Below are 22,527 nucleotides of genomic sequence, written 5' to 3' on the forward strand. Positions count from 1 at the left end.
ATCTTTAGTTAACAGGCAGTCGTATAGATGGCGCTAGAAATGTAAAGCGGATTGTCAACCTTCTTTTTGAAGTGAATTATAGCCCAATTAGCGGTTACCAGTGACGCGTATCACTGTTGAATAATGTCAGCATCGGGATATGAAGATATCGGTGCAGAGAAGCCACTTTTTGGGGAACCAAGGCGTGGGGTTAGTCAAAATAATAATGATTGTCTATAAACACATAAATGTGTCAAAAGTTCCCTCAATCCAATTCAAATTTGTTTTGTTCATCGTATCCAAAGGCACTTTAATATGGGCTTTGACCTTGTTAGAGTATTGAAAATGATGAGATATAACAGTAATCTACCATAAAACATTTGCTGAGTTTGCCATCTTAATTATCCGTGATGCAACACCTGTTTTACACACGATCCAATTAGATGCGCACTCACTCACTTACTTGAACTCGACTCTCAAGACTACCTGGTAGTAGCCCATATGAAAAATTTTTAGGCCTGATGATGATACGTATAAGTAAATATTCATGATCTGTAAGTGTAATGATACGAAAACAGTATCGGTGTCGTCTAATAGTCATCTAGGCTAGAATTACAAATATTGTCACTGACGAAAAAAATGACACTTTTTGGACAAAAATTGATTCTTTGTCACCAACTTCGGTTGTTCTGTGTTTTGGAGATAGCTAATTACTATACAGATAGGATCATTTCGTTCCTTTCTCTATTGTGTGGTTAGATGAGGGGCGTGCGTTACATCACGGTATATTCATTATATTCAAAATGGTGGATGATCTAGAAGTTAGAATATACAAAGCGGTGAACTATCAAATATTTTTCATTAGCAAAACCATATTCAAGTGCCTGTGATAAATTAAATCACAACAAAGTGATTCGATAAAACATAGTTTTCGTCGCGGCCAAATTTAGTTTATTTACAAATATTTTATGCGAGAATCGTTCTGAGGTTAGTTGGATAGACTGGGCAGCATGATCGGTAAATTTCCCTGGGCCCTGAGATTTGTTATATTTATTTACTATCAATATTGAAAATTTAAATCAAATCCACTTCTTATTTTTATTGAATATATTAGGTCACACAATGAATAATTTATGAACAATTTGTGGTATATTATTTCAAGAGTGACAGATGTTACACATTTACATGAACACAATAGTTGAGGCGTATGGGTCTGTGCCTAGAAATAGTAATTGTATATTGTTCCCAAATGAAATATTAAAAAACTTGTCATGTCCTTGTCATCGGCGATAAATCTTGAATTTATTTCTCCGCGGTTAACGATGCCTGCTTGTAGTGAACCTGCATCGCCTCCGACACCCGCCGAACTCGGGCGACAAGAGAAGGAATCTTCGGGACGGGCTTATAGGAAGTTATTCGATCGCGGAAAGGAATATTGCTCAAATGCTATAATTTTGCAGTGTGCCAAAGTTGTGAGATATTTAGAATTGAGAATGCTGGTGGTTTTTGTTGAAACTTCTGTTCACTTATTTTTTGTCAGTCTCAAGCTCTTACAGGAACTGCTTTTGCTTTATTTCTTAACTTATTTTCTCAGTCTCAAGCTCTTTCAAGACTGCTTTTGCTATACAAAAAAACAAGCTTTGATTAAATCAGGATACGGACAGGCTATGCATTTATGTAGATTCTAAATAACATCCAGATTAGTTCAATTCTGATCCATACGGACTAGGTCTATCTGCACCTAATATTTTAGGGGATTCCTCTAACATTGTAGCATTAATGAAAAAATATTATTTTCTATTTTGTAGGATCGTGTTTTGAACTTAGTTGTTGGAGGAATCACATCATTGGCAGTAGGGGTAGGTAGTTTCAAGTATAAGCACAAGACTAATTGGTATGAAAATGGGGCAGTGTTCTCCATATGCTAAAATTTTCAAGGGGCTGCATTAAGATATTGTGGCTGCTGAAGTAACAAGAGGGAGCAACAAAAGCACTGGGATTCGTAGTGAAAATCAGTTCATTTTCGATGTAATTTGAACTTGATTTTTAGGCTTCCAAAATATAAGAATTATCATCCAAGTCATCCGATAGATATAAGGTTGCCTTTCACACTCAGCACATGGTATAGATTTCACTGAAAATTGATTTAATGATGAGAAGAGTCAATCCCAATTAAATTGAAATGGAGAAAGAAATTGAAATGCGGTAACCCAGTGCCACTAGCGATCGTGGTAGATTATCGCTGAATCCTCGCTTTCCTCAGTGGTGTTGCCGGTGTATCCCATTGATAAGATTGGCTAGTAGTAATAATAACCAAGCTTGAAATGATGCAATTCTCTCATTTCAGATTACACTCTTTTCTTCGTTTGCATTCCCCAATTGGAAACCAGTAGGAGTGAATGTGTTTTTAGGGATTTGTTTGTTGTTTATATGCGGATCACATCTAGTTCTTGTAAGTAATGGATGGAAGTTGCTAAACATTTGCTGGAAGTTGCTAATTATAGGATGCTTATACTGCCTGTGAAAAAACTTATCAATCATAATTTTCATTTCGTTTTTTTTTAGATATACTGGTATAGACAAGGCGATCTGGAACCGAAATTTCGGAACTTAATATATTACAATGCGTTCACTATATTGATTCTGTGTATATGCGCGAACTTATACATTCATATGGTATCATGCCCTTGACGAGTAAATTGTACCGGTGGGATTTGCATGTTGTCTTCGTTGGACTGAAACAAAAAACAACTTGGAAACCGTTTTAAGCGTTTTTAGATGTAGTTGGAATGATTTTTGGCTTGCCAGTGCTAGGTGTTCAAACATTCCATTATTGAGGGTATACCATTTTCGATGAGAAAATGACAAATTCTTCATGAGTTGAAAATATTATGGATGTTGGTTGTCCTTTGATGAAAAATGACTCCATTAATGACTATCAATTGCTTCAGTAAATTATGTACATAATGTATATAGGCTACATGAAAAATATAAATGCAGTATGTTATGTAAGTGATATTTCGTTATGTCGTGGAAAATGTATCCATATTGAATTTGTTGTTGAAAATCAATATTATTTCGTATTATGAATGAAGTATGAGGTATAATGCATTTTTTTAGTAAAATGATTGATGTATTGAGACGTGATCTTTCGTGTGAACCACAGCTCTTTTTAACAATTGTGGTTTTTGTGCAATTAGATTTCTCTGTTCAGTGTTGTTTTGAATAATGATGATTTATGTGCTATGAAAATAAAGTCTATCATTTAAAGTAAATATGTATCATTTCTTTGTTGTAAGGAGACATCTTTATTCATTGGTGTCTGATCCAAGTCCGTATCCAATGTGTGCTATTGTGCCCTGGACCTTTGAATCTTTTGTTGCATTCAAAAAATCTTCGATCAATTTTAGAATGTTTGTTTTTTGCAGATCTGATAATTGACCCGGATATGACTGGATTTCAAAGTTCTGAGAAAAAATGATATCAGGGTGTTAGGGATCGAATAAACCTTTTTTTGCGAATTTATGGGACCTAGTTAGTAACTAGTTTTACAAAACTAATTGATTGGTGATTGGTAATTTCTTGGTCAGTGGTCTATGACCTACATATGATGATGATTATATATAGGAATAATATAGTGACGTTTCAATAAAGACATTGCCCAAGACCCGAACTTCATTTGCGTACTGCGGCATGTGAGTAAAATCCAATGAGGCAAGTCCCGTTCTTGCGTATTTCGCTCTCGTTTCTACAAACAACATGGCGGCGTAAAAGTGTCAGGTTTAAATTTTTACTTTTTTGTACCTTTTTACCTATATTTGGACAGTGGCGCAACGCCTCAACCTATCACGATGGCAGCATCATTAAAAGGCATCGACCCGGAGTTGAAGAATTATCTGCGTATTCATAGACTCACTGACATATACGAGGTAAATCCCGAATATTGACTTGTCAAAAATCAATCAAATTCAAATTATTTAAATTGATATTGATAAAACTAAATTTCAAATAGAGGAGTAAGCCCTAACAAGCCTCAAATTAGTTTCTGATGATACTTACATATTCATAAACATTAAAATAGAAAGCTGATGATGCGACAGCTCAAAAATGCCCGTTTTAGTTAGTTTCCTAATTGCTGTGGGTTAGCGGTAAGCTTTTATAATCGGAATCAGATGGGCTTGTGAAAATATCCGATGATAAACCACAGACAGGTATACTGACTTGCCTGTATGCTGCAGCTTTTTTTTTGGGGGGTGTAGATATAGCTTGCCTGAAGTCACCAGGAAGTGTTGCAGAAAGCTTTAGATGCATATCCTGGCTGATTTAAAAAAACAAATGGGAATCAAATGCAGGACAAGCAGTGATGGAAAAATCTAGTCTAATGAAATAGCAAACTTGGGGGATTTTACAGGGTAGTTGCATTACTGTTTGCGGGCCTGCAACTGATTATTTGTATCCAACAACGTCTAGATATTGGACTTGCAGTGATTGTATTGTAAGACAAAGCTGAAATGACCTTTAAACGAGTTATTAGTGTTAATATAGCTACTGCATCTGAAGAATCAATGTACTCGTTAGAGCCTATTTGCTATTGACAATCTGTGAATGATAATTCTTTTGGTCATTTCTAGGCGCTGTTGACAGGCATATCTGTGATGTGTCCTGATGATCCTTACCAATTCTTAGTAGACAAACTCACCTATCTGCGAGACTATGGTTTGGACGAATTATTCTGGTAGGTATATGGTTATAAATGAGCTGCCAAATCATTCTTTGTATGTATGAAAATAAAATTCTCATGAATTATTTTCTTCTTAGGGACTGTTTTGTTGATGAATCCATGAAACCTAGATCCAGAATTATCACCGACAGTAATTTGGATTATGTTTTCAACCTCGAAGAACATCTGCTGGTAAATACACACCTTTATTAAGGTTATTTAAAGAATATTGCTCACTTTTTGACATACTGATGTTGGTCTATTTTTAGTATAATATCTCATCGTTAATTGTAATTCATTTGACAACTTTGTTTCCAGCCTAAAGACCCAAACGAGGTACACTGCACTAAGAATACATTTTTAATTGCACCTCATTTTTTCTATGGTGGGATTCACTTTTTATATCGGAAATCTTTTATGAGTATTAGGTCTAGGTCATAGTTTTTGCTAGTTATCTTGATAGTAGTAAAGAACATCAAATAGATTTATTATTAAAGCAAATTTTCTTTGTCAATGTCACTGATATTTTTGGGCACTTTATTATCGCCTGTAAGGAGATTTTTCATAAAAATCAATGAATCACTTTTTTGCACTTTCTGTGGGATTATGGATGATGAAAGATGGTGTTGGGACAAGATGATTTTGTCATCTCCATTAAGCGTGATATTTGTTCAGTGGTTAACATTTTGTTTAACTGGTTAGAAATTAAGCTAATAACAGTTTTTCATGTGATAGCGCCTGAAAATTTTTAACATTTTTTTAGAAATCTCTGTTTCTTATAAAAATGATCTTATTATATCAAGGTGTGGTCTGTTAAACTATATCATTGCTGTTCCTCTTTTAGCCGACACCAGAGATGTACGCTATGGCTTACAGTCACTATAATAATTCGTTGAAAACAGTGTGTTTCAGGTCAGTCTCTATGGTCATATTTCATATAGATTTCGATATTAAGCTATGAATATGATCCATGATTTATGTACTCAATGAAAGAAATGCAATATCATTTCTGTAAAATTTGTGATTTTGTTACTCAAATAAAGTATCAGCTGTTTTATTTATTCATATAGTGCTTGGATGCAGTATCATTTGCGTAAACGAATGCGAAAGTTACAGTTGCAGCGTAAAATGGCGTCTGCTGCCCAGCACCACTGTCATCAACTTCTACGCCACAATCTGCATATCTGGTTAGACTGGACTCGTTACAGAAGAGGAAGACAAGCCAGTAAGTACACTTAACTGGTTTGTACTTGACTTCTTCCGGATTCAAGTACATACCTCAAATCTCAATCCAGTTTAAACTGATCAAAATATAAGCAATTACCGGTAACGGTATCTATACTGGATCCCTAAATCGCTAAGATTTCTTCATTTATGCAGTCATTAATTGCAAATGTAAATGATGTATTGATTTGTGGGTTCAAACTTTCTGTATTATTTCAGTGGCATTCAATAAGATTCAGCATGTGTTTAATGTAGCTGTTAGTCGCGTTATATTCCAAGCCTGGCGCAATGTCACTCTCGATGCCAAACGTACCAGAGAATACTTCGAGGTATGTATGAACTAAATTGGCTTATATGTGTTAAGTTAGATTAGTATCAACAGGCGATTCAAGTAAATTTAGTTTCATATACTAAAGACTAGAATTATGGTAGCTACTAGTTTAATTGTATTTTTAATTTGAAATATTTTTATCAGTTGGTTAATAGTGGTTTTCCCAATTCGGGATTGAAGTTCCTTATACAACACATTTGACTGCTAAAACTTATATTTAAAAAGAAAAATCAATAAGATCAGCAAAGGAAAATCATGTTTCTCCTTTTGATACATTTATCTCGGTATAGATTTGGTCAAACGTGTTGACTAACATTTATCTGTAGTGTATTTTACAACTTTTTGCATCCTCTTTTTGCAGATAAATTTAACGGTAAATGAGTGAACTTTTTGTAGGTGATTTTGGCATGTTATTATATTTGTGTATGCGTGTGCTGTCTGGTTTTTATAAGCTAATGGTGTTGGGTTTTATTGTTTCAGTTTTTGACTATCAGTACATCAATGATAGAAATAATGATTTTCCTGCATAATTTGCAAACATCGAATTTTGAAAGGAAAATCGTTCGAAAATTTTACAAACCACCTTTTTCATAGCTTCACAAAATGAAATCACTAAATCATTATATAACCTTGACTTCAATAACTTATCTTGTATGTAAGCTGTGCACAACGATGCCTAAGATATCAGCAATTTAAAGTAATTCTTCATTCATAAAATTACTTGCACAGTGTGTGTTTCTGTTTGTAATTACTTATTTTCTCTCTGTGGAGTAGAGTTTCCCAGGCACATTTTACCATTCAGTGATCAACAGTCTCACAATATTGCTAAACCTAAAACCTTGCAAAAAATGTCACAGTTAATTTTTGTAATAGTTACTGCTACAAAAAGACGAATTTTCAAACCTCTTCTGCTCCTTGACCTTTACACTAAGAAGTATTTTTGATCATATGATTGTTCATTAGAGACAATTTTTATGTAGAGGCTAGAGCGAGGGGAACATATGGATGAAGAAGATGCATTTGGTCATGGAAGTGGAGAGGCAAGAGATGATGTATCCCTTTTGCCTAAAAAAGTCGCTGTCCTGGTATGTTGTATTTCATTCGAAACTCACATGGTTCCCACAGAACAGGGAAATTGGGAAAAACTTGGGAATTTTGAAATAATAATTCCCGGTTTGGAAATATTTGGGAATTTGAAAAATTTTCCTCAATTCAGGGAAATATTTGGCAAATTCATTACATTCACGTATTGCATTTGCCAAGGGCAACTATCTTCGGCGATTTCCCTTGCAAATCACCTTTATCAACCTGTCACCACTAAAATGTTGACTGTTGCATGATGATATGTGTTCATTTCCATTTGTCAAAATTGAAGAATCACCCATGAAATACTTGGGAAAAACTTGGGAACTTTGAATTCATTTAACTGTGGGAACCATGAACTCAAAAACCGCCATTAGGTTCCAGATTGTGAAAGGTTAAATTGTTTGGTTATAGATATTTGGTTTCTTGGATATCAGAGACTTAGCGCGATGTGCCGCAGTTTGTCGTTCGTGGAAAGTTATTACACAATACAGTGCATTATGGAGTCGGGTATGTATCAGTCGTTGGAAATGTGTAATATTGCATTGTAAGATTGTCATTTTGAAATTATATATTTCAGTTGGACCTTTCTAAAGTCAGAAATCGGTGAGTTAACAATTTGAAAAAGACTGAAACCAACAAGAAACATTGCTTGGATTGATTTAAGGCATTCAAAGATCAATTCATAACAGTTACTGAAGTTGGAATTCATTACTCTTATTTCAAGCGTCACCGATAAGTCTACGAACAAACTGCTTCAGAAATGTCGTCCGTACATGGGTCACTTGAATCTGAGAGGATGTCGACAGTTGACTAAATTAGCGTTCACAGCTGTCAGCGAGTGTCGCAATTTACAAGATCTCAATTTGTCCGAGTGTTACGGTTTAAATGTAAGTCGCACTTGCTTTGAGTTTTGGGGGAAAATAATTGAATACATCAGCAGGCACGAGAGAAATCCCACAATAATGTTTGTTTTCTACAAATATATGTATACATATTAAAAGGTTCAACTTCAATGGATACTGGTATTCTCTTTTATTCTGTTTGACAGGATGATGCCATGAGACTTATAACTGAAGGCTGTCGAATATTACTCTATTTCAATGTATCCCATACGAGTATCACTGATGCATCATTGAGGTGTTTTGGCAAGTAAGAACATCTTAACTTCGTAAACACCCGTCCATTATTTTACTCAGTAATGAACTTTACAATGATGACAATTTTCTGATTGTGATTATTTTACAGATATTGTAAGACTTTACAGTACTTGAGTATAGCTTACTGTAAACGGTTCACTGATAAAGGTCTATATTATTTGTCAAATGGTGAAGGATGTAAGAAGCTGATTTACCTAGACTTGTCCAACTGCACTCAGGTATATTTTCGTACATTATATCGGTAATTTTACAGTCCGTCAAAACTAGTTGTCAAAATGGATAATTCATCTTGATTGATTGGACTGGTCTTTCTTTTATATTTATAGTTGAATGTGGAAGGGTTCAAATATTTGTCGGAAGGACTGACGAGTTTACAAGAGCTACATCTCAATGAATTCAGTAATCTATCCGATGAATCAGTTCAGGTAATAGCTTCAGTTCAGCAGTTCAAAAAGATTTGCTTTAAAGGAAACAGAAGTTTTATAATGTTATTTATTTGCAGTTGGTGTTAGATAAATGTGTGAACATAAAAACTGTCTCTTTCCTTGGCACCTGCAATCTGTCAGATGAAACGTTCAAAAAATTGGCACTCAATCGGAAATTAGAAAGACTGAAACTAGAAAGTATGTAACATACATCGTTGTCTTCCCTACTGAAGATTAGCATTTTTAATCATTTCTAATTGGCAATAATATATCTATTTCAGATAATCAAAGAATCAGCGATTCAGCTATAAAAGCAATTGGAAAGAATTGTCACGACTTGAGGCAGATTTATATGGTCGATTGTCAACGTGTCACTGATCTAGCGTTGAAGGCACTCTCCATGTGTCGAAACCTGACGGTGATCAATCTAGCAGATTGCATTCGGTATGAGTCATCATACTTTTTTCTTTGACTTTCATAGAAGCTTGTTTGATACACATGCAGGGTCATAAGTGCCCATGACCAATTTCATTTGAGGACTTTCAAGGACTATTTTGCCTCTGATTCGACGGCATCTCGCAATGATTCCAGGGCTTTTTTGAATAGTTAATAGAATATGCAGTTTGATACTGTTGCAATGTGTCTCTTTCACAGGATTACAGACACAGGAGTGCGACACATTGTTGAAAGTTCTTGCGGACCGAAAATCCGTGAGATGAACCTTACAAACTGTATACGAGTAGGAGACATTGCTTTAGTCAACATTCACAAGAGGTATGAAAAGTACTAGTTCAAAACCTGAATATCTGGTACATTTTTTTTCTGAGAATGACTGCGTTCTTTACATGAATGTTCATGTTTTTGGGAGAAAAATCTGATTCTTCTTTCAGGTGTCATTCACTTACATACTTAAGCGTTTGTTATTGTGAACACATCAGTGAAGCGGGAATTGAACTCCTCGGACAAACTCACAGTTTAACTTCAGTTGATCTATCGGGCTGCAACTGTGGAGATCAGGTCCGTATGAAAATCTATCACTCTTTTTACCCTTTGATTAATGTTGAATGAAATGCACGATGAATGGTGACTTGAACTTAGAAAAATAATTTTCTCCTTTTCAGGCTTTATCATCACTGGGCAATAATCTGCGCTTTAAAGATGTAACACTGGCTGAGTGTACGTCCATTACAGATCTTGGATTGCAGAAATTCGCGCAGCAATGTCGTGAAATTGAAAGACTCGATTTGTCACACTGCGCTGTAAGTTTTTCCTTTCATAAACAACTATAACGTTCTTTCTGATCAAGGTTTGAAGTAAGGATTGTGTTTGTTTTGAGTGGTATGATAAGTTGATAGGTATGATGAGTTGGTAGAGTCTTAAGAATATTTTGATTACATTTTAGCAATTGACTGATGGTGCTATTAAGAACCTGGCATTTTGCTGTAGAATGATCAATGTCTTAAGCTTGGCTGGCTGTAAACTGGTAAGTTATTCTTCAAATAGATCATAATAGAAGTTTTTACATTTCTTACAAATGATAATTCTTATTTCATTTCCAGCTGACAGATTTGAGTATACAATATCTCTCCGGTGTTTGTCATTATTTGATCTCACTGGATCTATCAGGTTGTGTGTTAGTGACGTAAGTGCTGCTTAGTTACAACTGATCTTTGAAAAAATATATACCTTTAATTCTGTATGCTATTTAAGCATGAAGATTATGAATCATCTTCGTTTTTTGTAGCGACAAATCGATGAAATATCTGAGAAAAGGTTGCAAGAAATTAAGAATGCTGTCCATAATGTACTGCCGTGGAATTACCAAGTAAGTAAATTGAGATTAATTCAGATTTTTATCTTGACATGATTTGCTGTATGCCAGATGATTTCATCACTTCCTGGAATACGGTAAGTGGTCGGACTTGATGCTATTGTTGTGTTGGTCTCCTCTCTGTTTTGCTCCTCGTACCGAATATCGAGCGGATTAAACCCTTAGAGGACAAACACACAGTATCCTAGTCTGAAAAGTAATCTCTCCAGTTATGTTCCCCCGGCAACAGGTAGGTACATCTACAATCATCACATGACACTTACGTCACACAATCAATATTACTATACATGTATAACACTATTTTCATGGTTTCAGGTGTAATTCAAAACAATTTTTTATAAGAAGCTACTTCTAGGTTTTAGTCTGTCCTTGCTGAAGTATACTTATAATTCTTCTCTTTATAGATCAACCGCCCATAAACTAATGAGACACATTGAACAAGTTGATTACAACAGCGATGATGTTCCATCGTATTTTGGCTACTAGACAAATATATGTGTACATTACTGTGTGCCAGATTAATAGCAGATATGGACTGATTAGGATATTTATTTCTCTGGTCAAATGCAGCGCAGTCATCCATCGATGAGATATGGACGAATAGAGATTGCATGAAATAAGTCAAATTTCTGCATAATGTTTTTAAATACGTGTATGCCGAGATGCGAGAGGAAAGTAAAACGTACATAGCCGTGAACTTGATTTGGGTAGATCAGTTGCTGCGATCATTGACAATGACAATATTAAATCAGGATTGCATTTTCAAAACAGTGATATCCCTAGTGATAACTGGAATTTTCAAATACAAATAGATTATTGAAATAAATTCATATCACTGCTTTGAAAAATGCTGCGAGATGTAGTTGTTTTTCTGCTAGGTATGATATCATCCGTCCAGTTCTTATTTTGTTTCGAATTGTATATGCAGTTCATGTACCATTATTTCTAAGTCTTAATTCACAAAACTGTGATATGTTGATAATATGCTGCAAGAGATTTTAATTTATACATCTTATTGTATATACGCTTTACAAAAATGTGTACCTGGGTACTTATTATGCGTTGAATAAAATGTCAGTTGAGTTTCTTTAAAGAAGACTTCAATGTTTCTTTTCTTTAAGGAAGGAAATTCAGGATTTAATAAATGCACAGTGTAAAAACTATTACGAATATTTAGTGTACGTACTTCAACTCAAAGCCCATGGCAGACTAGGGACTGTCCATAAAAGATGTCCAAGGTCCGGGGGCCAGTTCCATGGACGGCTTAGACTTAAGACCGGTCTAAGACAAACTTGGTTCTTTAGCCAATCTAACAACTTAAGACCGGTCTGGAGGTATAAGACCACTTTTGGTTTCAAGTCACAACTATGGAACCGGCCCCTGGGGTCTGTAGACTTGTCGACAAGGGAAGGGTATGTGTGAGCAAATCATTTAGCGCATTACATGGATGATTGTATCAAATTGGAATTAGAGGAAACATTGTTCACATAGATATTTTCAAGATACACAAATGGTAGTCCAGAGTGTATAATAAATGATTAAGTGGATGGAAAAACATTATTTCATATGACTGCTTATCCGATGTCATTGATTGCCTTTTTGTCCGATGGACGAGGGGAGAGGGGGGTTAGTGCCATGTGAACATTCTTAGACATAGGCGAGTCAAAATTTGGCAGTTTTGTGCGGACATATTTTATGTACAGCCTCTAGTCATTTTCGTTGTAAGTCCCCTTAGGGGCACTGTACAGGAGTATACATGATATTTTCTATGATCCTTTAAGTGACGGCGGTAGGCTGGATCTGCCCCTTTGAACTCCTAACAAAGAAACATCAAACAGAAAATGCTTTCATAATATATAGAAAATTAAGATTTATTTTTCAAGAGAAACAGCATTTGAAACGTGTGTAACATGTTCACGCACCGCTCGATCTAACACGGAGTATATATCCCGACATCCTTTCATTGCCATTTCCATCGTATTGTTCAAATGATCCTCGTGCATTTTACCGTTCATTTCGACAAACGCCATCTGCTCCGATTTTGGCAGCAGAGCGACGATAAGTTCCGGACACGAAGACGACGATTCTTCTAAATGGTTCATATCGACGATCGTTTGATCTTTGAGATAACTAGACGAACACGCGCACACGTAATCCTGCATCGCGATTCCGGCGTCGATCAACGCCAGAGTCGCAGCGTTTACACTAGCGCAGTAGTTTCCTCCGTCTGCCTGTAGAACCTGGAAAGATCGGACGCATGCTTCAAAATACAGTCCACGCGCACTTGGGGTCAGTTGCTCAAAAGTTGGTTAAAGATAACCGGCAGATAAATACCATAGTAACAATTAATTTTTAATCGTCGCAATGTCAATTATCCACTGGTTAAATCCAACTTTTGAGCAACTGGCCCCTGAATTTCAACAACTGTACAGGATGCTTATTATCCTTCTTAGAAAGTTTAGAATTTAGTTAAATCGGATGATGATTAATTACACATATTATGTGTATTATTAATTTTATCCAGTTCAAAACTTTTAAAGTAGGGGACATACTGCATCAATCAGATGAAATATACAATGAACCTAAACTTGACCCTACTCAAGATCAGCTATTACTCCAGGGGCCAAAAGTTGGTTAGAATTAACCAGTGGATAGTAGACATAGTGACCATAAAAACTTCATAATTACTATGGTATTTATTTGATGGTTATCTTTAACCAACTTTTGAGCAACTGGCCTCAGGATTGTTATCTCATGTCCAGATATGATTTACGGTTCACCTTATCATAAATGTATATAGTATATCAAGATTAATCCGAATTTCTCATTAAAAATTCGATTAATTTCATCGATTGGTCCCAAATAATCGGGATAATGCTGGGACAACTATCGTAATTACTCCAGGCCCAAATTTATTTACCTCCACAAATATATCTATCTGTGATCGTGGATATAGATGAGTCATCACCGCTGCTTCAAATGTTTGTTGTAAATGCATTGTCATTTCTTGTGACTTTCGATCTCCTCTCGGTCGTCGTTTTCTCTCACCCGTACTAAATGTGGCCATGCTATACTGACAATTGATCAACACCTTGTCGTTCAACGCTTTTGACCGATTTCGAACCTGTTCAATAGAAGAACTGACCGATAAGAAGGTGTTCGCCATTCAGGGCTTGTGACGCCATATGTAGCAAGCAGGTCTTAAGATTGCCCTAGATGTAAAAGTTAACACTTAATAAAGTTTAATTGAATTGAGAATTTTGAAGAATGTTTATACCTCATGTGGACCGTAAACAGCGCACAATATTTTCGTATTGCCTTGTTCGATATATGCCGAGCCATCTGCTTGTCTGAATACTCCCATCTTACACTGTATTCGACGCAATTCATGCGGCCTTCGACCATCAATTCGCAATCCTTGATCGGATAATAATTCTAAGCCGGCCATGTCGGATTCTAGTGTTAAACTCCACCGCCTAAAGAGGTGGCAGCACCTTCCGGTCACCGACCAATACAGTATATTGTATAAACTCCTTATACTATCATAGTCAGAATTAAAGTTTAATCTAATCTAATCTAATCAATGAACAGTTACACTGATACTGAATGTACTGGTACTGAATTGAACTCGATTTCTATGATGTAGATATCCCATCGAATTAATGAATGAAAATTTCATCTTTGAATCCCCAACAAACCAATTTACTATTCCATCCAGTCAGAGGAATCGCAATTTTTCTCCAGATTCCTCAAAGGTTTTCACTAATTCCTCAATAATGCATGTACCGATTCTTCCAATAGGAATTCTTTTTTTAATAGAAAATAAAATAATTCAGAATAGTTATAAGTAACAAAAAACATTTTTGACATTACAACTTTTATTCATTTCTTTAACATGATTTTCTCAAACATGTTCAATAACAGGAATTTCACTTTACAGACAAGGATATAACACCATAACGTTGCATTTCTAACTTGAAACTCTACTTGACCTTTCAGTGCGTGACCTTGGTGTGGAGGTTTAAGAATTTCACCTCGTGGAAGACCCACCCACATTTGATCCAGTGTGCTTTGATCTGTTCCTGAATAATTATAGATTCAACTTTTGGTCGAAACGAATCGCCCGAATTGACATCTTTAATGCAGGGAAGGCATACAAGCAATTCGAAAGCTTTTTTAAGCACACAAAATCAATGGTTAACATATATATGAATTTTTTTATGGAAAGTCGCCTTAATAGCTTTACTGATATCTGTTATTTTGGTCCCTGTTCTGGAGTTTGCTGAATCTAATACTGAGAAACTATAAGTTTAGACACATCCTAAAATGTACCAGTATTTCAGCAAATAATGTATAAAATATGTCTCTATACCCGTATGGAGTATTCTCTTCTCAAATCCGGGGTGAATTGACTTAATTGTCGACATATTTTGTTTGAGCATTAAAAGACTGGGAATTCAATTTTTGAGCAAGGACGTCGTCGCGATGAAGTACAATATACTGTAAGTAAGCATGTGTGTACCTTGAAAACTGGCAGTAACTGAAACGGTAGTTTGTCCGACATGGTCTGTATGTATGGATATCATCATATACATAAAACAGAAATCATCATACAACAGAATGATGCATTGAAATATTTGTGCAGCATTTTAAATGGAAGCAACCTGTAAATAATGGGTGATGTGGAACAATTCATAGTCGGTAGTACGTACAATGGATCACCGATGGGATATTATTATAATGAATATCATTTGAAAGACATTTAATGAGGTTAAGAAATAAGGTTCAGAAAAGGTTTGCCAGAAGTGTCTTATGTTTCACCGCATGAATAGACTTACCTAACTTACTTCCGTCATATTACATTAAACTTACAATGCTCGTTCCTAAGAATAATCATTATTGGTTTCCATAGACAAGTGACAATCTATTCTTATTGAAGAAAATCCCACGATATGAAGAAAAGTAAGAGAGGTTGTTCTAATCTTTATAAACGTCACTCATGGCATCACCTATTGTTTTAAAAACTCCAATTTCAGTGAATTCCAACCAAGGAACTTGCCCCAAAAATCAACTACTCACTGATTATATTCTAGCTGTTACAGGCATCACATAGCAACATTGTCGCTACCTGTTTCACTTTATATTTACTTGCACAATAAATCAGTTTAGAAAATGGCTCAAAGAATTGAGTCGAAATGTCAACTACTCTTGGATTTTTCACATTGCGGGTTTTTCTTCAATAATCATTCCATGATCACGATTAAGATAATCGAAATACTGCGATATTTTTCTATATCATCGATATGAATGTGGAAGTCATATTCATTGTTCTGAAAATGTCCCTAATCATTTGCGCATTAGGACAGAAAAGGAGTTACGACATCGATATCATATGACATTAAAGTTCACACAATTACATTCTATCCAGCGCTCACTTACTTAATGAATCTAAGTGTCTGAAATTAAACCGACTCAAACCCCCATCAGATACTGAGTATATAAGCCATTCACTGGCACGAACGAATTACTTCATTAATCAATTGAACATTACAATGGTGCCTAATCAGGGATGACTGCTTATTGGAGTCGAATTTTTTTGCTGGCGCTGGCATTCTCGTTTGAATTCATGGCAAGTCCGTTTTCTTGAAGGGGAGCGATTGCGCGCAGCAACGGGTTGGTAGTCATTTGACCAAACAATGTGGTTAACAAGGCTACTCCGTATCCTGTCGCCCGTTCGCCCTGCAAATAGGAAATATCGAAAACTAATGTAATGAAAATTCTTTTTTCAACATGTAGCTCATTGCCAAAAAAAAATCTACCAGCATGCCTATCAAGAATTCAAAAGCACTTACCACGTGGACCGGATATGCCATGTCAACGTGTATCCATGTTCCCGGATAGTCGAAACCGATATGCGCTCCTATAAACAAACCGGCACATGACACCTGAGCATTACTACGATCCTGTAAAACAAAACATATACGATTCAATTTTTAGATATACGGTTAGCTGATTCACGAAGCACCTCTTTTTGTAAGATCACAAACAAGCCATAGATGACACTGGTTCTCGGGCTCAGACTCGAACTTGAACTCAGAAATTACTGTGCGTTAGTTCCCATTGAATTTTGGTTATCTTGTATCGAGGCCATAAGCTATTCAACAACAGTCTTTAATGCCCAGTTCTGCTGCTAAGCAGCACAATGGGCCAATGCTTTGCTCTGCAAAAATAGACCCCCATACTAACATTATACCAAAATTTCATCAAGATTGACGCACTATAAACAAAATTAAGCAGCTGAAAGACACACAGACAGATCGTACGAGAATAAGGGTCTCACGGAAGCCCGAGAACCAATTATACACACTGGTCTTTGAGTACTTACAGCAACAGAATTCTTCATATCAGCAACGGCACTTGCAAACTCATTAAAATGTATCTCTGGCGTGTAAGGCATTGGATGAATTAGATCACCAGAATTCAGACCAGCTCGGACGCACATCGGCTCCCAATCTTCGTTGTTAGTTAACATAGCAGCATGTACTTTACCTGAGAATTTACCCCAAAAAAAAAACAGTGAGGTCAGATAAACGCAAAATTTGCCAAAAAAGTGTTTTTGTCAGCGCAGATATACCTGTAGCAATGCCTTGAGCCCCAGTAAGAGTCGCCATATCTAATATTATATCAGCTTTTAGGTCTTTGTAAGCATAGGCAACCTGTTAATGTAAACAGATGTTTATAAACATACAAATCCGAACTAAATTGAATAAACAATAGATTCCGAGGCACAAATACTCACTCCATCTCCTAATACCAATCTTCCTTCAGCGTCAGTATTATCAACTTCAACAGTTCTAAAATGGACAATTCATATTTTACTTAACATAGTGCTCAGTTCGGTCGTGAACCGCAGAAAGGGAGCTACGATACTGTTGCCCCGAAGTTATGCGAAATTTGTATGAATATGTACCTGCCAGAATAAAGACGTATAATATCATCTGGACGTGTAGCTTCAGGACCAACAGCATTTTCAGCCAAACAGAACAACGCGTGGAGATTCTCATTGAAACCCTACGTCGAAAGAGTTCAATGAATGATTTCATGTATAGGAAGTCAGTTCCTTCAGGAGAATAGCTCTCAACATCTCCAATCATGGGTGCTATGAATTGATTAATGTTATTAAGCCTACCTGACGAACAGCAGTGTAAAATGCTCCTAAGATACCAGCAGCACCACCACAATCACGTTTCATACCAGGCATTGCTGTCTAAAAAACATAAATTTCAAATACATAATACATTTGCTTCACGACAGGATAAATAACACATTCGTTATTTAAAGGCTTGAAATGTGATTAAGTGGATAATAGCGATTTCAAATCAAAGAAAGATTATTGAAAAGAAGTTGGATATTCGAGTATATTGTACCTTGCCTTTGATGCACAGACCGCCAGTGTCATAAACGATACCTTTGCCAACCCATGCGACCGTCTTCGAAGCTCCTTCAGGAGTGTGACTGAGGATAGCAAGGGCCGGGGGATGCACCGCCGCTTTCCCCACGCTAAACAAACCTACAAGACAAGTTATACACATTTCAATCATCCATACCCATTAAGCCCACTGTCCTGACCTCAGCATCGAGTGGTTGGCGATTTTGATCTCACCTCCGAAACCTTGATCATCCAGTTCTTTTCCCCTGATGATTTTTGGTGTAATTCCAAGAATTGTACCGACTAGTTTAACCTCCTGTGAAATGAAAGAAATTCAAAAATAGTTTTCAAACAGTTGGAACTCCATTCCATGATGGTTGACTAAGAAAAGTCAATTTTTTCCATAACCCTGATTCTAAACCTTGTATTCCATAATATATATGGTCTGAATGCTAACGAGAAAGTGACATACCTCTAAGAACGCATCAGTGTTCATTTCGCTACATGGCATGTCGACGATTTTAGCAGCTAATCTAATGCCATGAGCGGCATCATGAAGTAAACCCAACTCATCGTCGGCTAACGGAGTTCTCTCGGCACCGACGAGTAGGAATTCCACCCTGACGGTGCGCTTCGTCAATGCTCCGCCATTTTTACGCGTATACAATGGAAACGCACGCGCAACGGCGCATGCTGACGCGTACACATCTCGTCTTTCACAGATTATCTAAATTAGTAAATAGAATTATGCAAACAAGACAACTAATTGGGGTTGGCCCCGAGTTTGGCTACGGTAGAGTTTGAGGAAATGACAAACCAGCGTGACTTCAGTAGGCGCATGGAAGTATAAATATGCATCCAGTAATTTTCCCATTCGTACGTACCACAAAGAATTCATCTCCTCCCATGATGAAAGACTTGACTATCTTAGTAAGCGAGTGTGATCGAGATGGAGCATTGTGACGGCTACATTTAGTGGGTAGAGCAGCTACAGTAGCATTTGAAACCCACAACGGACACGAGGCCGTCGGCGAAGGGTGTAAACTGTTGACAGCAGCTTTCCATGTCTGAAAAAACGATGAAAAATTGATTTAAAATTCAATGAATAAATAAATATGATGATACAAATGTACTTGCTTGGAACTATTTCTCCTCTAATTCAAAGTTGAAGTTATGATACATGTAACGCACTTGAACGCAGATAGCCATTATTATCCATTAAAGATGTCTCCCCTTGAGGAAGGATGTCCACATCCAAACAACCCCCTTCCCTTGTCTACTAAAGTCCAAAGTTCTCAAATGCCCTCCCCTCTCAACCTTGGACATCTTTTATGGACAGCCCCTTACTAACTAACCTCTTCGGTGACCCGAGTCTCGATTTTCATGCGAATTTCCTCATAACTGACGGATTGTAAGTTTTGTAGCTGTCCGATAATGCAGACGGGATGTTGGTTCGGGTCAGATTGACTTAAACTACTCGAATACTTCAATGTTACTTGCGCCATGTCTGATGAAGAACGTGGCAAATTATTACAGTCAGTGTTAATTTGGGCCTGAAATAAAAAATGTGAAAACTTCTATCAGAATTATAACTAATCATCATTACAGTAAACCTAACTTATATGACCTGACCCAACCTAACTTAAATCCTGTCTAGTTGAATAACTTCTCAAATAACTTGGGGACTCGTACAGATAGGCCTATTTGCCAGCAAGAATTCTCCGATCCATACTAGGCAATTAAACTGAATGACAGATTTACTGGCAGGGACATCAGGAAATTTTCAGTGGTGTGGGCATTAGGTTATAATTGTAAATGACAGAGTTTGAAGTTGTATCTATGCTCAGGCGCGGATTCAAACGGTAGCACCATAGGCAAGTGCTACCATCACGAAAATCTTGTGCCTTTTTCTTTAATTTGTTTTTCATGCCCAAAGTAGAAAAGGGCACATATTTACTCGACGAGGTAGATAATTTTAACAAAAAAGTTCATAATTCTACAAAATTCTGTCTTCATTGCCTGGAAACTACATCTCATGCAGTTTTGCTAGAAAGCACTTCGCGCCGAAACATTAATTGCTTGGAAATTGCAGCAAAAAGCAAATTCTCAAAATTTCAGAATACCCTTTTTATTTCAAAATGCCCTTTTTATAAGTTGTTTGAAACCCTTGACAGTGGTCCCGGGATCCGTCCCTGATGCTGCAACAGTGGTGCATCCTTTGTCATTGGTCAGACAGGAAGAAAAGAAAGCACATGTTGGGTCAGAATTAAACACTATAGGTGCTAGCCTATACTTTGTATTGTGTAATTGAAGTGGTAGATAATTGAAGAACAATTGTCAGTGTGCACAGAGAAGTGTCATTACACTTCTGTATACCTGTATTCTATGAAATAAATATATACATACATGTATCCCAAATTGTTTCGAAAATGTTTGTTGTATTTTGAAATGAGTCTAGATACAGCTGTAGGCCTATCGATTTTGAGTTGTAACTTCATCGGCCACCAATTCATTCAATCACTATCCATCACAAGAATCCATCAATTAGCCTAGCTTGGAGGCATCGAAGATGTTAATTACCTTCAATTAACCAACATCATATGCAGTCCAATATATCCCTCAACCATTCTATGCTTTATTAGGCAAGATAAGACCATGGGCAAAACTTAAAACTAGATTTTTGATACATTAGTTTATACATCCATGATTGATTTGTCTTATGAGAATGATAATTATAATAATAATAATTTTATTTTCAACATATAATATTTACACATCCGTTCACCTCAGCAAATTAATTATTTTATTCCGAAAAAAGTACCGCGTAGACACTAGGGGAAACGTCTAAGTGGGTGGGGGAATCCTCATATATAACAAGTGGACTGCCAATAATGGCTTAATAGTTTATGATTATAAAACTAACTACGCCAAAAACGGCGGAATACGCCAGAAATGGCGAATGTTTTTATGTGTACCCATGGCAACGTTTACTTGAAAACTTTATAATAGTTTTTAAAACTAGTTCCCAAATTTATTTTTAACAAAAATCATGATTAATAAACTTGTTTCATGCTGTAGTAGTTTTGAGAGTTTTCCCGGAGTTTTTGGGCTTCATATGACGTAATCATTTAGAAAAACGTAAATTTGACCACTTTACCTAGGCCAAAAATGTCCATCCTAGCGTCATATGAAAGCTTATCGTCTGCTCGAGATTATGACGTCATCGGCAACATGCGCTAATTGAACCGGAAGTGCGCAAAAAACTTTAAAGCAAAACTCGAAACTTAGTGAGCTGAAACTGGCTGATTAAGCCATAAACGACTGTGAAAGTTTCAAAACTGAGTGATAATCATAAACGGCTGATTCTGCCGTAATTGGCGGAAAACGCCGAAATTGGCAGAATAAGCCGTTTTTGGAAAGTGTTCCTGACTGCTAAATTGATTGATTACCTTATTCCAACCAACAAAAATCTATTATGTTTAGTAGGACTAGTTGTTACAGTGGACCTAATTAGCTAGATACTAGACTAAGATCACTGAATGGTAACTAAAAGGCTTATACCAGTCCAGTACCTACAACTCATGATTAGAGCTTAATAATGCTGTATATTATATCAGGTTATTAATTATCATGAATGTGCTAATTCTTAATAAGTGCATGCACATTATTGTGACATACTTCTAAATTGAATGCTCTGATGACAAGCTTCTGAATTCGAACAGGCCTATTGACTACACTATTGAATATGGGCTTCCTGTTGAATATAGGCCTAAAACAAGACCACCACATTTTTCTACAAATCAGGGGTAGCGATCGAACGGATCCGAACCACCGCCACCGACCGGCGCGAGCGATCGCAATCTACAAAAAAAAAACGAACCGTCGTCGCTAAATGCGCAAGTGTGCGCTTTTTCCCGTGACTTAAAAAAGTGCAGTAAAATAGTGGCCAAAAAGTTATTAGACAGTAGATCAAAACTGCTTTACGGCGAGGGAAAGGGGGTTGTCAAAAATCATTTTTACTTACCGCAAAATGTCAAGAAAAACACCCCGATCACTGATCACGACCTAAATCGAATCGCAATGACGTCATTTCGAGGATTCCTTCCCCGTCCATGTGGGCTCGAAACCTGTAATTAATGAACAACGTCGGTGGTATCTTTCAATTTTTAGAATGAATCAGAGATGAAATATCCATCTACAGTTCTCCTGTTTCTCTGTGAATTTAAAAATTTTTTCCGTAGCGTTAGGAATGAAAGCACATTCGACCGCCAAGGATTCTGGTAGCGCATGGGTTTCCCCACGCTTTAATGGGTTGTGGATGTAGTTCGAGTCCCGTCCGCGCTGC

The 22,527-nt window shown here is 36.6% G+C and overlaps 4 protein-coding genes across 9 annotated transcripts; 2 read left to right on the forward strand and 2 right to left on the reverse strand.

Moving 5' to 3' along the window:
- Positions 1 to 37: 37 nt before the first annotated feature.
- On the forward strand, positions 38 to 3,187 carry LOC141902484 (transmembrane protein 243-like). The gene is made up of 4 exons (XM_074790231.1): positions 38 to 189; positions 1,788 to 1,838; positions 2,327 to 2,431; positions 2,545 to 3,187. The coding sequence occupies exons 1-4, from the start codon at positions 124 to 126 to the stop codon at positions 2,668 to 2,670; spliced, it is 348 nt and encodes a 115-aa protein (XP_074646332.1). The 5' UTR covers positions 38 to 123; the 3' UTR covers positions 2,671 to 3,187.
- A 554-nt stretch (positions 3,188 to 3,741) lies between these two features.
- LOC141901343 (F-box and leucine-rich repeat protein 13-like) lies at positions 3,742 to 11,797 on the forward strand. Of its 3 annotated transcripts, XM_074788529.1 has the most exons (24): positions 3,742 to 3,908; positions 4,611 to 4,714; positions 4,798 to 4,891; positions 5,018 to 5,035; positions 5,544 to 5,611; positions 5,770 to 5,924; positions 6,143 to 6,252; positions 6,616 to 6,627; positions 7,235 to 7,339; positions 7,752 to 7,847; positions 7,918 to 7,943; positions 8,065 to 8,227; positions 8,389 to 8,489; positions 8,586 to 8,715; positions 8,824 to 8,922; positions 9,000 to 9,120; positions 9,204 to 9,366; positions 9,577 to 9,696; positions 9,813 to 9,939; positions 10,044 to 10,181; positions 10,325 to 10,405; positions 10,482 to 10,564; positions 10,667 to 10,747; positions 11,158 to 11,797. In XM_074788529.1, exons 1-24 carry the CDS (start codon positions 3,831 to 3,833, stop codon positions 11,237 to 11,239), a joined length of 2,355 nt encoding a protein of 784 aa, XP_074644630.1. In that variant the 5' UTR covers positions 3,742 to 3,830; the 3' UTR covers positions 11,240 to 11,797. The 3 variants fall into 3 exon arrangements, with proteins under 3 accessions (XP_074644630.1, XP_074644631.1, XP_074644632.1); XM_074788530.1 differs by lacking the exon at positions 5,018 to 5,035; XM_074788531.1 differs by lacking the exons at positions 5,018 to 5,035; positions 6,616 to 6,627.
- Positions 11,798 to 12,624: 827 nt separating this feature from the next.
- Positions 12,625 to 14,216, reverse strand: LOC141901306 (exosome complex component RRP41-like). The gene is made up of 3 exons (XM_074788464.1): positions 14,031 to 14,216; positions 13,674 to 13,877; positions 12,625 to 12,993 (listed from the first exon to the last, which is right to left on the reverse strand). The coding sequence occupies exons 1-3, from the start codon at positions 14,199 to 14,201 to the stop codon at positions 12,625 to 12,627; spliced, it is 744 nt and encodes a 247-aa protein (XP_074644565.1). The 5' UTR covers positions 14,202 to 14,216.
- A 405-nt stretch (positions 14,217 to 14,621) lies between these two features.
- LOC141901374 (putative aminopeptidase NPEPL1) lies at positions 14,622 to 22,426 on the reverse strand. Of its 4 annotated transcripts, none has more exons than XM_074788578.1 (14): positions 21,340 to 21,458; positions 20,589 to 20,762; positions 19,538 to 19,735; positions 19,067 to 19,249; positions 18,655 to 18,909; positions 18,417 to 18,498; positions 18,181 to 18,323; positions 17,943 to 18,020; positions 17,724 to 17,824; positions 17,553 to 17,607; positions 17,388 to 17,469; positions 17,139 to 17,302; positions 16,606 to 16,716; positions 14,622 to 16,492 (listed from the first exon to the last, which is right to left on the reverse strand). In XM_074788578.1, exons 3-14 carry the CDS (start codon positions 19,685 to 19,687, stop codon positions 16,331 to 16,333), a joined length of 1,566 nt encoding a protein of 521 aa, XP_074644679.1. In that variant the 5' UTR covers positions 19,688 to 19,735; positions 20,589 to 20,762; positions 21,340 to 21,458; the 3' UTR covers positions 14,622 to 16,330. The 4 variants fall into 4 exon arrangements, with proteins under 4 accessions (XP_074644679.1, XP_074644680.1, XP_074644678.1 ...); XM_074788579.1 differs by lacking the exon at positions 21,340 to 21,458 and adding an exon at positions 20,306 to 20,398 and having other exon boundaries at positions 20,589 to 20,635; XM_074788577.1 differs by lacking the exons at positions 20,589 to 20,762; positions 21,340 to 21,458 and adding an exon at positions 22,207 to 22,426.
- Between the last annotated feature and the right edge of the window lie 101 nt (positions 22,427 to 22,527).

The sequence above is a fragment of the Tubulanus polymorphus genome, chromosome 3 (genome assembly GCF_964204645.1).
Source record: "Tubulanus polymorphus chromosome 3, tnTubPoly1.2, whole genome shotgun sequence".
NCBI lineage: Eukaryota > Metazoa > Nemertea > Palaeonemertea > Tubulaniformes > Tubulanidae > Tubulanus > Tubulanus polymorphus.